Source organism: Mus caroli, unplaced genomic scaffold (genome assembly GCF_978045245.1).
Source record: "Mus caroli unplaced genomic scaffold, Mus_caroli_1 scaffold_9, whole genome shotgun sequence".
NCBI classification, from domain to species: Eukaryota; Metazoa; Chordata; class Mammalia; order Rodentia; family Muridae; genus Mus; species Mus caroli.
In genome coordinates, this window is record NW_028227264.1 from 9,892,278 (window position 1) to 9,908,523 (window position 16,246).

The 16,246-nt window shown below is 43.8% G+C and overlaps 1 protein-coding gene across 9 annotated transcripts in view; it reads right to left on the reverse strand.

Annotated features, from left to right (window-relative positions):
- Utrn (utrophin) overlaps positions 1-16,246 on the reverse strand; it is a 489,906-nt gene that overhangs the window by 416,747 nt on the left and 56,913 nt on the right. For 2 of the 9 annotated variants that reach the window (XM_085842634.1, XM_085842633.1), the window contains exon 1: positions 13,657-13,930. The exons of 5 other annotated variants lie outside the window; for them this stretch is intronic. In XM_085842634.1, coding sequence (XP_085698760.1) covers positions 13,657-13,750 — 94 coding nt within the window. In that variant the 5' untranslated portion in view covers positions 13,751-13,930. Of the gene's footprint in view, positions 1-6,621; positions 6,741-13,656; positions 13,934-16,246 lie in introns of those variants that run through there. 2 more of the 9 variants (XM_085842640.1, XM_085842642.1) reach the window with 2 other exon arrangements.

Genomic DNA, 16,246 nt, shown 5'->3' on the forward strand with positions numbered 1-16,246 from the left:
CTTCTTCAGCATTCCTACATAATAATAATAATAATAATAATAAGAAGAAGAAGAAGAAGAAGAAGAAGAAGAAGACATTTATTAGCTACATTAGCATAACTGTGGTCATCAGCACGCCTGTCAGACACAACTTGAAGGAAGAACATTTTACCTTGGTTCATGGATCTGATGGTTTCAGACAGTCATGACAGAACTGAAAGCCCAGACCCAGAGACCTACCTGCACCAGCTATGCTTGGCCTCCCAAGTGTTCCACAGCCTCACAAAGCTGCATCACCACCTGGACAGCAATGGTCAAAACATGGAGGTGGAGTTTGGGGAGGGTTCCCTACATATCCAAAGCACACAGCTAATTTGTTTACTCTTTCCAAAGATGACTTTTTAGAAATCATCACCAATGAGTTGGGTTGGGTTTTCTTAGTGTTGTTGTAGCTTAATGAAGTAGATATTTACAACTGTTTTAGGATTGTTTCCACAATGATTGGTGGTGATGGTAGCTTTAAGAATCTGGCCTGTGCTTTTAATTTCTTTTAATATCAGTGAGGAAGCAGTGGCATAATGGATGTGATCCCAGGAACTGCCCTGTGTCCGTAATCAACACGCCCATCTTTCCTTACAGCCCTGCAAAGCCCCTCTCAGCAGCCAGAAATAGAACCATCTGCTCTTTCCCCAACTCCTGGATGGTTTTCACTCAAGCACAGCCCTCTGGACTAAGCTCACAATTAAAACTAATATTGTCCTGCCTACTAAGCTGTTTTACCCCCCAAGGCATGAATAATTAGCTGAAAATGAAGGACAAAATTAGAAAACTCTATAAAGGGGTCCCTCCCCACTTCCTAATATTAGCCATGTTCTGTGTGAGCCAGGCCACAAGGGAAAACTGCAGTCACTCTGAAATCCTACAAGGTCCCCAGGACAGTGTGAGACAGTGGGTAGAGTGTCACTTCAATTGAGGACACTAAATTCCATTCTGCCATGCATTAGCCCTGTCCTGTAGACTAGGGGGAAGTTCTTCCTTCTTCTCTCATCAGCCAAGGTCATGCGATGAGCTGGCTAACATGACACTTTGGCTTATCTCACAATGGAGATACTAAGGTGAAGAACCAAGTCTTTGTCATTTCTCTTGGAAGTAGCGCCAGGAAACACAGAAAATATGAAACTGTGATAGGAATTGTCCTAGTCAGGGTTACTATTACTATAATGAAACATCATAACCAGAAACAAGGTGAGAAGAAAAGGGTTTATTCGGCTTACACTTCCACATCATGGTCCATCATCAAAGGTGTGAGGGCAGGAGAGCAAACAGGGCAGGAACCTGGAGGCAGGAGCTGATACAGAAGCCATAAAGGAGTGCTGCTTACTGCTTTGTTCTCCATGGCTTTCTCAGTCTGACTTCTTACAGAACCCATGACCACCAGCCCAGAGATGGCATCACCAACAATGGGCTCAGCCCTCCCTCATCAATCAACAGTTAAGAAAGTACCCTATAGGTTTGCCCGCAGCCCAATCTTACAGAAGCATTTTCTCAATTGAGGGCCCCTGGGTTCAATTCCCAGCAACCACATGGCAGCTCACAACTATCTATATCTCTAATACCAAGGGATCCTGGCCTCTCATGACATGGCATGTAGTACACAGATGTACATGGAAATAAAAACATCTACACACATAAAAGCTAAATATCCTTTTTTAAAAATACAAATAAACACATAATGCAAACAAGATACTGCATGAAAACAATATCAAACATACTAAACTTGACTGAGTCTACTGAAGATCACTTAACAATCCATATTAATAGTTTCAGTGTTGCATGTAGCTTTTGCTACCCTGCCTCAGCTCCGGAAGGAGCTGCACTACCAGCCCCTCCCACCCCCCAAGAATATTTGATCCATGGATGAAAAACACAGACACACACACACAAAACCACAGACAAAAGTTGCTCAAGTTCAACTTGCCTTATTGGCTCGATTGCTGGGCATTATTAAACTCCCGTGGCTAGTGTACCCTTCCCAATACTCTTAGCTCACAACCCTAAATCTGTTTTCAACTTTAGCTGCTCAGTTGTTAGTCCAAGCTCAACATTCCCAACCTTGTGCCCGTAGAAGCAGCCTGTGGCCATCCTGTCCAATATCTCACATGGCTTTTGACTTCCAAAGCATGACCAAAACCCTCTCTCCTCTCCTTGAGTCTGCTGGCTTGCCTGCAGGAGCCCAGAAGTCCTGCCTATTCCTTATGCCCAGTAACTAGTCCATGGCATCTTTACTGATAGATCAAGAACCAATTGGGGAATAGGACCAATCAACACCATCCCTACATCCTAAAATTAAACTTCTTATCCCAAAAGTAGGCTCATAGGAAGTTATTGGAAATAAGTAACTAGAATCCAGAAAGGAACCAATGACAATGAAAGTAACAAAATCCAGAACAAGGCTGGGCAAACTTGGGGAGGCAGAGGCAGGCAAATGTCTGAGTTTGAGGCCAGCCTGATCTACAGAGGGTTCCAGAACAGCCAGGGCTACAAAGAGAACCCCTGTCTTGAAAATCCAAACCAAACAAGAAAATATGTATCTAATTCTCTCTCAGCAATGCCTATGGTTGGGCAGAATTCACACTGTCACATCAAACTAAGTGTGGTGACACAGGTCTGTAATCCCAACACTAGTTAGAGGCGGGAGGATCCGAGGTTCCTGCCATCTTCAACTACCAATGGGTTTAAGGTCAGCCTGGGTTTAAGAAAAAACAATAACAAGAAGAACTTCATAATCAACCAATATTAGCAAGTAAGTATTTACTGAGAAACACAGCAGAGGCATTCAAAGCACTGTAAGGCCGCCCACGTTTCCACAGAAGGACTGAGACGGAAGATGCTAGCATGGGACATTCATTTCACCCTCTGCTCCCACGCACAGTTGTTTCAGTGGATTAAGGACTTAAAAAAACCACATTCAGTTAATAGGAAAATGGCTACCTTAGAAAACATGGCAGAAGGACTGCTTAAACAATGGAGGCGTCTGTTTCTGGAACCCTGAAGAGGACAGGAAGGCTAAGTATAAAACGATGTTTGTAGACAGTAAGTTATTGGGCTTCACCGACTCCAGCATAGCTGCACCCACCCAGGGCATATATTACAAAATGAAGTCACAAAAACAAAATGCTGTGATCTTACTAGATTCCCAAAAGCGCAGATTAACTTAACAAATAACAGGGATCAGGACACTAATAACATATCATCATGGGGAAATGAGGGAGATTTGGCAGGAACCAAAGTACAGGCTCCAAGCTTGTTGCTGCGATCACTCAAAGCAGGCAGCAGGTAGCTGAACGGGGTTTGGGAGAAACTGGCCTCCAAATTCCACACCTCCTAGTTCTTTCAGGAGTCTTCTCTTCCCACAGGAACCAAAGGGGCAGTGAAAAGAGCAGCACTCAACCTAGAGATCTATATCTCTCTTCTGCAGTGGGAGTCTCTAAGAAAATCTGAATTCAAAATACACCCCCCCCCTTTTTAAAGATAAGTTCTTGTACCACACAGGCTAGCCTCCAATTCAAATTCTCTATGTAGTCAAGGATGACAATGAGTATCTGATCCTCTGGTGCAGGCATGAGCTACCTCTTCTGATTTGTGTGCTATTGGGGATTGAAGGCAGGGTCTCATGGATTATATACTGGACAATGCTCAGCCAACTCAGCCATATCCCCTACACCAAAATGCAACCGCATCATAAAGGAATGAAAAACTTATGTTTATCTTTTTAAACAAGTTCTTAGGTTTTCTTTAAGTTATTCTCTGTCTGTCTGTCTGTCTGTCTGTCTCAGTCTCCCTCTGTCTCTCCCTCTCTGCCTGTCCTTCTCTGTCTCTCTCTCTCTCTCTGTCTCTCGGTCTCTTTGTCTCTGTATGTGCACGTGTGTGCATGTGTGTGTTGTGTGCATGTGTGTGTTGTGTGTTTGTGACTGTACCAGCCAGAGCACACAAGTAGAAGTCAGAGCACAGATTGCAGTAGTTAACTCTCTTCTTCCCACCATCAATCAGTTCCAGAGATCAAACTCAGGTCAGAGGACTGCCACACAGCAAATGCCTCTACCTCCTGAGCCACCTCACTGGCCTAGAATTTTTAACACATAGTGACTTACCGTCTGATGTCCCACTAAGCTAGATGTTTTTAATTGATCAGAAATAAATAACAAATGAAAAATGACGTCAATCATGGCAAACGTTTATACAGTACTCACTGTCAGAGAGCCTGGCTGCTATGACTGCCTTATATTAGGACTACCAACTGAATCATACGACAATGTCTAGAGACATTTATAGGGCACTCAAAAGTTAGCAGGGCAATTATTCATTTTTGAGTGGGCCTCTTTTCTGGTCATTTGCTCTTGGATCTGATTGGACGAGGGCTAATCCATACCTATTATTTCAAATGATCCTTTCTGTTTGAGGAGACTATAAGTAACTCAAACACGTGTGTAATAAAACCTAAGGTACTAGAAAGTAATTATTTTCATTACTGCAAAGTAATGCAGAGATTTTAGACATAAGTCAGCCTTTAAAATAGCCTTCTCCACTTAGGATACCCAAGATATAAGATACAATTTGCTAAACACATGAAACTCAAGAAGAACAAAGACCAAAGTGGGGTCACCGTACCCCTTCTTAGAATTGGGAACAAGACATCCATGGAAGAAGCTACAGAAACAAAGATTGGAGCTGTGACGAAAGGATGGACCATGTAGAGCCTGCCATATCCAGGGTTCCATCCCATAATCAGCTTCCAAACGCTGACACCATTGCATACACTAGCAAGATTTTGCTGAAAGGACCCAGATATAGCTGTCTCTTGTGAGACTATGCCGGGGCCTAGCAAACACAGAAGTGGATGCTCACAGTCAGCTATTGGATGGATCACAGAGCCCCCAATGGAGGAGCTAGAGAAAGTACCCAAGGAGCTAAAGGGATCTGCAACCCTATAGGTGGAACAACATTATGAACTAACCAGTACCCCAGAGCTCTTGACTCTAGCTGCATATGTATCAAAAGATGGCCTAGTCGGCCATCACTGGAAAGAGAGGCCCATTGGACTTGTAAACTTTATATGCCCCAGTATAGGGGAATGCCAGGGCCAAAAAGTGGGAGTGGGTGGGTAGGGGAGTGGGTGGGAGGGTATGGGGGACTTTTGTGATAGCATTGGAAGTGTAAATGAGGAAAATACCTAATAAAAAGTATAAAAAAAAAAAATAGCCTTCTCCTTCACCAGGTCCCAGAAGGCTCATCAGAAATCGACTCCCACGTCACAAGTTTTCATCTGTTTTGTCAATGTGTTTACAAAGTACGACATGTAAGGATTCAAAAGCTCTGAGCCTGAGCACACTCAAAAACAATTCAAGTCAAAATGTGATATGTTATAAAGAATAGCTATAAATATTTTTTTAATCAATAATAACTCTTTTTTTTTTTTTTTTTTTTTTTTTGGTTTTTCGAGACAGGGTTTCTCTGTGTAGCCCAGCTGTCCTGGAACTCACTCTGTAGACCAGGCTGGCCTTGAACTCAGAAATCCGCCTGCCTCTGCCTCCCAAGTGCTGGGATTAAAGGCGTGCGCCACCACGCCCGGCTAATCAATAATAACTCTTAAGGAAACGTTTGGGATTTCTGATAATGACTTCATGATTAATATACTAATGGCCCATTTGTTTAAATAATGTAGCAATGATGGTAAGATATTAACTAAGTAGAGAAGGGACTGAGTACACTCTCAGAACCATCTTTACAATTTTCCTGTAAATGTAAAACCTTCTAAAAGAAAAGTAAAAGTGCAGACTAGCAAGATGTGCATAAAGTTGTTTGCCATCAAACCTGACACTCTGGGTGCAATCCCCAGAGTCTATATGTTAGAAAAAAAGAACTGATCCCACAAGTTGTCCTCTGGCCTCCATATCCATTCCTAGCCATATACATGCACAAACAAACACACATACACATCACACCAAAAAAATGTACAATAAGCAAATAAATGAGAGGAGGAAAAATATTTAAGGGTTAAAATACAAATAATGTTTTCTCAAACATAAACAAAAGCAAAAACTAGCCATAATGTGTATTAAATTCTCACATATTGCTGATCTATAAAACAAAACAATAAAGATTGGTGGGCTGGAATTCCTCATATGACTTCATTCAGATGTCTGGATTCCACCAGCACCTAGGCCTGCATCCATACAACCCTGAGTCAATTATTGTTCACTGGCCAAAAAATTCCTAAGCCAACAAATAACCCAGGAACTGGGATGGGCCTGAGGAGTCAAAATAGTAAGAACAGACAAGACTTAAACTGAGAGCCTAAAAGAAGGTTCTCAGACGCATAGCCGTAGAAGCAAAAAAGATGTTCCCAGGCCCTACATGGCAGAGACAGACTAGCTTTCAACAGCACAGATCAGCAGCATATCTCATAAAGGCAGTGTTGGGGAATATATCCAGAGATATCTGAACTTGATCCCTTGGGAAAGATGTAGATCAGAGAGGAAGGAAACTCATATTTAGAAGTCAGGGAAGAATTCTTGGACAAGATGTACTTGATCACCTGAATAGAGAATTGTTCTAAAGGCAGAATAAACTGTGAGGACATACCTGGCTTCCCAGCACCTGGCTTTCCAAGCACCTGGCTTCCCAGCACCTGGCTTGGAGTATGATTCAGTTGTCCCAGCACTTGCTAGCATACAAGCAACCTTGGATTCAGTCCTCAGGCTCAGAGAAACCAGGCATGGTGGCATGTTGCAGGTTATTTGATCACACTGTGAACCCCAAAATTTTGTTATTTACTGTATGTATGTATATATACATATATATCCTGTTTCTAGTAATGGTGTGGCTCAGCCATTAGCACACACCTTTAATCCCAAACGATGAAAGTAAAGTTAGTTTTTAGAAGGAAGCACCCCATGCTTGTAAGTGGTGTCTAATTGAGTGGCAGACAAAGTGACGAATCAGAGAAAGATTTGACAGAGTAGGATATGCTCAAGTCTCACGAGAGGAAAGGGAAATGACCCAAGGGAGCAGCAGCACAGAAAAAAGAGAAAGAAGGAGGCAGTTTTATCAGGACAGTTGTACAGAGACAGGTTGTAGAAAGAGAACAAACTAGACACTGGTGAAGACAGAATGAGCTAGAGAATGAGAAGGAGCCAGAAGATTAGAACATATTGCCAAAGATAGTATGAGGCCAGGCAAGGCCATTCAGAATAGGCTGAGAGAGAAGCCAGATTGGACCAGTCAGTTGGAGAGGAGTTTTGAGCAAGAACAGCTGAGTTGAATGAGCCAGCCAGAGCTCAGAAAGAATAAGAAAGGGTGAGCTTATTCAGCCGTAAGTCTCAGTGGCTAAAAACATTCTAGGCCTAGATTAGATTGTATGGACACTAGAAGCTTCCAGAACTAGACCTAGGTTAGCAGACTGAGGTGATAAGCCAAGGAGACCAGTCAACAATTGCATCAGGTTAATAAAAGTTACTTTTCCAGTGGTAAACACCTGTCATCTCGGCCTTAGGATCAGAAGGTCAAGGTCGGTCTGGGCTACAAAGAAACTCAAGCTTTGCAATGCCTCTCAGTGGCTTTCAAGTGCCAGTCAAGCAGCTGGAAGCCCACAGAGCAGATGAGCTCAACTCCAGCCACACACAGGCTGGAAAACGGGGCTGGAGTGGGGGGTGGGGGGAGTTGGTGTTTTGGTAGGGCAAAATGTGAAAACATTATTTTGAGGCTGAATGGGTGTTCCAACTCAGAAAAATCAACCTGCTTCCTTTAACTTACAGCCATTTCCACAAACAAACCTTTTCACATGCTAATTATTTTTCCACTTTTAGCCTACTTGAACAGCAACGTGGTGCCCTCTTGACCAGGTTGCTTAGCACTGCAGGGTTTTTTTTCCTGTCCTCTGCAATCTGCCTGCTGGTGGGCACATCAGTACGATCAGGATGTTGATGTCAGTGACACTCACACCCACTCACTGCCTTTTCACAGGATGGATCTAGACCTCAAAGCCAAGCATGTGATGAGGCCCTACCGTACCATCACTGATGAGCCTGCACCTCACTCTCAGGACAAACGCTTATCACTAGCTCTGTGCACTGTCTGCAAAGTGTATGCCGTGGCCCTGGGCTACAAAACAAAACAATACAACAGAACCTATTTAAAACTTCCCCACACATAGGCAGCAGAAGTGACGTTTGGTCTTCATGTGGGTCTCAAACAACTGGAGCAGGGGCTATCCTAAAAGCTGTTGCCTGGGAACTGACCATAGAACAGGAACCCGCCAAAAGAGATCCCAAAGATTTGAGGATAAAACAGTCTAACCCAGGGCTGGACAGATATCTCAGAGGTCAGAAGTACCCGCTGCTCTTCCAGAAGACCTGAGTTCCATTCCCAGCACCCAAATCAGGCTTCTTATAAACTACCTGTAACTTCAGCGCTGTGTGTGTTTGGGGGGGTGGGGGGGGGGTTGGAATCCAACACCCTTTTCTGGCCTCTAGAGACATATGGCAAATATTCATACAAACATAGACATATATATATATAAATAAAATAAGTCTTATCTTTAAAATACATATATTTAAAACACTGTAACAAGTGGGCTGGAGAGATGGCTCAGCTGTTAAAGAGCACTGACTGCTCTTTCAAAGGTCCTAAGTTCAAATCCCTGCAACCACCTGGTGGCTCACAACCATCCAGAATGAGATCTGATGCCCTCTTCTGGGGTATCTGAAGACAGCTACAGTGTACTTACCTACAATAAATAAATCTTTTTTTTTAAAGTCTTAAAAACAAGCAAACAAACAAACAAAAACACTATAATACTTCCACTTGGTCTTAAGACCAAGAAAACAGCAGGCACTCAATACGTGCTTAGCAGATCATTTCTGTCTGTTTTTTTTTTTTTTCCAATTCTTGACCATGTTCAACACAATTCAAGAAAGATAGCACATGAAAATATGTAAAGTTTAAAAAACAACAACAACAGTCCTTAGAAATGAATGCGTGCATCTTTCCCAGAGCATAGCAACAGGCTAGGGATTTTTCATCATAGGACCCCAGGCCAGAACTGCTCTCTGGCAGGGCATGCAAAAACACCCTGACTATACGTTTCCTGTTATACACTAGTGACTCAGAGTTAGATAATAAATACACTTTTTTTTTTTGTTCTCACTTGCATACTTTCAACAAGATCTCATTATTTAATCCTGACTTGCCTAGACCTCACTGTGTCCACCAGGCTGGCCTGAAACAATCCTCCTGCCTCCCCCTACCAAGTGCTGGCATCACAAGTGCACGCCCACCATCATGCCCAGCTGATGCATATTTACAACCATCTTAACTAATTCTGACAACTACCAGGCATGGCTGAGTCTCTCCCTTGAGTTATCACAAAAGAAAGGGGATCCGCAAAACCACCCAGCAGCGACAAACATCAGAAAAAGGGTAAATGCCATGGACCAAGCAGAAGCTGAAAGCATGCAGTTCAGAAGGCAGCAAGAAAACGGGCCAGGTCAGAAGCCAGGAGACTAACCTTGGCACTAAGTTCTCAACAAGGAGCTTGTTGTACCAACTGAGAGAAAAGGGTCAGAGCTGGGGCAGTAAGAGGAGCTGCTTTGTGGAGGGTCAGGCAAATGGCTATCTGGCAGTATTTCCACTGATGATGTGCGAAGCTAGCTGCGGAATCTGTGCTCGGTGTCTTTCTTCCTAGCACCTTAGGGTCAGCCTCCTGTGGTATCTGGAGCAACAGCACTCACTGGGCATCCATCATGCTCCTAGACTACGGTGACAGCGCTCCTTTAGTTGGAGAAATAACCCTCACTGCAGACTAAATAAAGCTTTTTGTACAAGACACCAGAAAGCAAATAGGTCATGAGGCAGAGAACTAGAGGGGCAGCTAGGTGCCCAGGCTCTCTGCTTGCCAGCAAACAGAGATGGAGATCCTTTCTGAGCAAATGAAAGTGAACTCTAAAAGCAGCAACACCACTTTGGGCACCATGCCTCCATCACATCTCCCACACAGCTCGTGTGTCCTGTATGGCTGTGTAGCTCCTGCCATGCAGAGCATCTGCAGTTAAATGAACCCGGCCTAAAATTACAGGCTCAGTGCTCGGACGTGGAAAATTCCTAAGGGATCTATCTGGACTGAAGAATAGGAACGGAGCAGCAAATAATAAAAGTCAGTAAGCACGGTGCCAGATGGAAACAAAAGTCTCAGCTTCCCTCAATACCCACATGTACTTTCTTCTATATCAGCTTGAAAGACTCCATTATCATACGTGCTCATCATTTGTTATAATCCTTCCCTCAGTTGGGCTTAGATAAGAAATTTGTACTTTCACGTGTCTTTACAAAACAAAATGAGCCTTACCCGCTCCATCTTGAAGACACTACTAATCCCAGCATCTGGGAGGCAGAGGCAGGTGGATTTCTGAGTTCGAGGCCAGCCTGGTCTACAAAGTGAGTTCCAGGACAGCCAGGGCTACACAGAGAAACCCTGCCTCCGGGGGGGGGGGGGGGGGGAACGACCACTAGCTTATTGAATTTTAAGTGTGTGTGTATGAGTATATGTTCATCGGTGTGTGGGTGCCTTTTAAGGCCAGAAGAGGCTGTTGGGTCTCAGGGAAGAAGAGGTATAGATGGTTAAGAGCCACCCCATGTGGGGTCCTATGCAAGAGCATCAAGTAGCCTTAGCACTGAGGCCGCCCTCCAGCCACAGGCTTCACTGCATTCAGTGCCAACAGAACTGCTATTTAGTTTCAACTTTCACTCCACAGCCTCCTGGCCCTGACTGTAACAGGCTCCACAATGTATGGACCTTAAAGAATTCCGGGCTTACCGTCCATGTGAAATTAATTACCAGTATATGAAAAATGTAATAAAATATTGAGGGTACCTAAATAATGACTGGTCTCAGTGTGGTTTAGGATGGCAGCTGTGTCCACAGCCACCAAAAAGAGAGGGAAAATGTGGGGTCTGAGTCCAAAGACGTAAACCTCTATCTCAGAGACCATCAAAAGGATGCCAATCTTTTAAGTTAGAGGTTAACCACCTTAAAATTCAAACAAAATTAAAGCAAGTTATTCAAAAATCACCCGTTTTATGTAGGAATTGGTTTTGGAATCGCTAAGAGTTTCAAAATCAGGGATCCACACAACAGAAGAAAATGGGCACCAGCATAGGAAAGGATGATAGGAAGGTTTGTCCCAAGACACATTGGTACACACAGGGACACACACAAATTCTCTCACCCACCCTCTACAGTGGCAGTGTAATAATAAAAGCACACATGCTCTCACAGCAGCCCAGTACGCTAAGATGTGTAGGCCCTGATATTAATATTTGTAATTTTCAGTTATTTGTTTGTGCCTTGGTTTTTCTTTGCTTTAATTGCATGCTACTAGCACACAAAGATTTTTATTTGATACAAAAAGGAAATTTTGTACTTTATATTTTTATATTCATAGCAAAAGGGTTACACAGAACACCCAAGGTAGTAACCCTGGTTATGGGGATGGGAGGAAAAGGGGGGGGGGGCCAATTTTCTGTCCCATATAATTTTGACTCTGTATTGATTTTTGTTTGAAGGAGTCTGACTCCTTAAGATTGTTCAAAGCATTATTAAAAATTAGGTTTGAAGTGAAACATCTGTTAAAATAAAATGTTCCTCCAAGCTGAGAGTAATTTCACCAGCATGGCCACCCTGGCCCATAATCCCGTCACCCCCACCTACCCCGCCCCAGTTCGATTATTCTGATTTACACAGAAAGCCTGACCTGTGTTCTTTAACCGTAGACTAGCATTTCACCTCACACAATGGCAGAACTAGGCTATGACTCATCTTCCTCCACCAAACAATGCAAGTCCTAGTGCAGTGGGAAAAACTACTTAGAGTCGCCAGGTCACTGAACTGTCGAAATGAAGGTCAAAGCGCTGAGACAGGAATGTGTGTGTGTGTGTGTGTGGTGGGGGGGCGGGGGGAGCACTAGACCCAGACCCTATCAAATTACCACACAGTACCGAACATCGATTTCCAACAAGCGCTGAACCTGCTAATGATTGAAACAGGAAGCACCTGGTGCCCTCTAAGCACGGGTCAGAGAAACGGATGGGAAAACATTAAACAGATCCAGGACCATGTCCACGAGCAGCCATTCAAGTGATACCAAGGAAAAATACACAGGAGATGAGGAGGTGAGAGCCTGTAGCTTACATGTCTTTGGGTACTTTTGGTATTTGATATGTTTGATTTCCTTTTCTTAGACACTGATCAGCAGTCCACGTCCGTTATCAATCCATTTATGTCCTACCGGTTACACAATTTATGGATCATAATGTAAATATCTGTGTTTTCCAATGGCCTTAGGTGACCCCTGTGAAAGGGTCTTATGATGCCCAGGGGTCTCAACCCACAATGTAGATAATTGCAACACATGGACACCCCAGAGCTGTTGGCCAAGAAAGCTCATCTCTAAGAAAATACAAGCTGGCCCTCTTATTTCGGTAGCATGCTTATAGGATACACCTAGTGTAGTCTTCCTATGCTAACAGGAAGCCAAATATTGAAAGGAGGGAAGAATTGCAAAGAAGAGAAGTATTTAAAAAACAACAACAACTAAGTACCCTTAATTTTTTTGTTTTTTGTTTGGTTGGTTTTTTTATGGTTTGTTGTTATTTGGTTTGGTTTCTGTTCTTTTCTAGGGAAAGTATTAACTCAAAGAACTTACAGCACATGAAAACACATCTTTAGGATTTTTTTTTCCTCAGACAGACCACAGAGCCAGCATATCCATGTATCCATCTAAGAATACGTGGATGTCTGAAACGATCAGAAAAACTAAGTCACTCTGGAAATGGACTTTAATTAGGGAAAAGGTCAGGACACCAACCCCCTGGAAGCTCTGCCTTTCCAGGGACAAACCCATAATAAACAGAAGCCCCCAGCTTCCGCCACTCACCCCAATGTAGTAAAGAGACACCCCAACAATCCACCAACAGTGCAAAGCTTCCTTGTGCTCCTTCTCAGCTCTGAACTACATCTGTACTAGATGTTGCCTTCCTAGAAAGGTCTGTCAACATTCCACACCTCAGCGTCTGACTTGGTGCCGCACACCGAAAATCCAGCTCACCAGAGGTGGAGCTGGAAGATCTAGAGGTCAAGGCCAGCCTGGGCTACGCCAGTAGCCTGCCACAGAGGAAAAGTTTCTCTTTAAGGGTAAACAGTCAGGGAGCTGGAGAATGGCTGCTGTGTTTGAGAGCACTGGTTCAATTCCGGGACTCGGACACCCTCACACAGACATACATGCCAGCAAAACACCAATGCATGGTAAATAAAAATGAAACAGGAGTAAGCACTCAATGCTGAACCAGCTGCCTCGAATAAAGTGGCAAACCTTGGACACAAAGGCGTTCAACAGCTTCAGTCCAAAGAAGAGCAGCACCTGATGTGTGGCCGCTCTCCCGCTCCACAGAGACCCAGTCTCTGGAGGAACAGGCCACTTCTGCCTGTCACAGATAAGCCCTGCTTTCAGCCGCTTCCTGACTTACACATCAGACTTAGCGAGAGAAAGTAAGGCTCTGCCAACTAGAACACCCTCTGTCCAAAGCCTCCCTTACCAACTGCTGTCTAGCCACTGACAAACTTACCGGGGGATCTCCTGCAAGCCTGGAGCGGCACCTGCCCAGGCGAATCCAACCTCCACTTTTTCCAACGAAATGTGGTGGCTGCCAGGCTGCTCATCACCTACAGCAGCTGAGATGAGGGAAACTGTGAAGGAAATCAACACAAAAGCCGCCCGCGAACTGCACACTGGGATGTCCTGTTAGGTTGGGTTTTGTTTTTTTTTGTTTTTTTTTTTTAAGTCCCTTTGATTTTTCCCACGAGAGGATCTGACTAAATCTAACTCCACCTCCCCTCAGACAGGAAGTTAAACTCTGCAGTCAATAAGAACTCTTGAGGTACTTTTGGTTTTTAATAGTCACAGCTAAGGGCTTTTGAATGTTCCAAAGCAACTAGAGAGATGCTAACTTTTCTTGTTTGATGGTGTCTGACAGCACACACACATACCCACACACATACACACCACTATGCATACTCACAACAGTGTTTACTTTGGTGGTGGTGAATGCCTTTACTCCCACACAGGAGGCATAGGCAGGTGGATCTCTGTGAGTTCAAGGCCAGCCTGGTCTACAGAGTAAGCTCCAAGACAGCCAGGGCTATATAGAGAAACCCTGTCTCCAAAAACCACAAAGGAAAAGAGAAAGAAACTGCTACGGTGGAAAAAGCAATAACCACACAGACTCATATTTTTCAGACTTCTGTTTTAGATGTTTATTTTGTTCTCTTGACATCATTTGCATATGTGTTCTCCACACACATGCAAAAAAGAAGGAAAAGTGTTTGTACTGCCGTATCTGCATCCTTAGTATGGATCTAATAGCTTTCTTTCCTCCTCTGAAACAGAATCTGTACCTAGCACAAAGATTCTCACAGAATATGTAACCCTACCAGGGTCCACAGGAGTTCCAACTAAAAGGAACCTATGTAGCTCAGAAGACCACAGACTTGTGACTCTGGAAAAAATAAATAAGCACTCTCTCCTCTGACCCTCATCCTCCAGAGGAATAAGATGGAGTGAGACAGTAAAGAATCCAGTCATGTCACTTAGTCAAACCCCATTTTACTGCCATAACCCACATAGTATGAAATCGTAAGTACACATGCAGAGCCCAAGTCAACAGATATCAGAATGTTTGCAGACTCAGTGCAACCACCCCGCCATCAAGGGTATAGCCTCCCTTCACTCGTGCAGATAGCAGTCATTCACAGGCTTTCTTACCCAGCCCAAGGCAGCTACTCCCATCTCCCTCTGGTCTCCAGAGATTCACTGGTTCTAGATACTTCCTTATAAGTGAAATCAGCAGAATTTGGTGCGTTGGGTCTGGCTTCTTTCACCTAGCATGTTTGCAAGCCTCTGCACTGAAGCAGACATCAATATCTCATCGTATGTGGCAGGATGATGTTTTCCTGCATGGATAAGGCACGTCACAGCCTTCATCCATTCACAGGCAACTGCACTGGGCTCACCTTTGGACTATTATTAATTTTTCAGCTCTAAATATCTGCATGTAAATTACATCCATGGACACATTTTTCACTCCTCCTGGAGGTAACATAAATCCCAGGAGGAGAGCCACAAAGGAATTGTGTAACACTATGAATGTAGTGAAGAACTGCCGTGCACTTTTCCAAACTGGCTCTACCACTTAATATTCTCACCAGCAGTTCCATGACGACTCTGCATATCCACTGTTCACCGTAAACCAAAACATCTCCGTTTCCATAGGAAGAGCTAAGTAGCCAAAGTAACAAACAAGAATGGAAGCCTAACCCCAGAGAAAAGAGGTATCCATCTACAGCAGGAGCCAGCTTCAGAAAGGGACCAGTGAATCCTGGCATAGTTGTGTGGGTCTGCACTTGCTACAGTTTGTATTCTTAACCAGAAGTAGACCAAATGACTGCAGGCTTTGGTAAGTTATTATATGTAAATATTCTTCTGGAGAAAATCCTTCAAAAAAGAGCCTTTGTGACATTTATGGGGCAAGGGCATAAGCCAAGTCATCCCCTGTGAGGGTCAGGGAAACACTCAGGGTTGGTCCTAGGGCTTGAACTCTGGTTGCCTGGCCTGGAAGCCAGCATGCTTACCGACTGAGCTGTCACACAAATGTTAAAGGTAACCAAGTTCATATGCAGACAGTAACTTTAAATTACCTTTCCCTATCAAAAGTATTGATATGGGAGAATACAATGACTACTCAAAAAAGAGTCCAATTCAAAGGTCTGATAGTTCTTTCAAACCTTAGCATGTCTGAACAAATTCATGTAGGATGATATCAATTACCTCTTTATGTAACATTCTACTGTAGAATTTAACTTTTTTAATCCTCCCTCATAAAAACCAAACAGAACAAAATCTATATAAAGTACAGCAAAGAAAATACTGCAAGGCCATGTAGTGTTTTGAACTGTGCTTGGCCCAGGGAGTGCCACTATTAGGAGGTGTAGCCTTGTTGGAGTAGGTGTGGCCTTGTTGAAGGAAATGTGTCACTGTGGGGGTGGGCAATGAGACCCTCTTCCTAACCACATGGGAGCCAGTCTTCTCCTGCAGCCTTCAGATGAAGATGTAGAACTCTCAGCTCCTCCTGCACCATGCCTGCCTAGACGCTGCCCTGC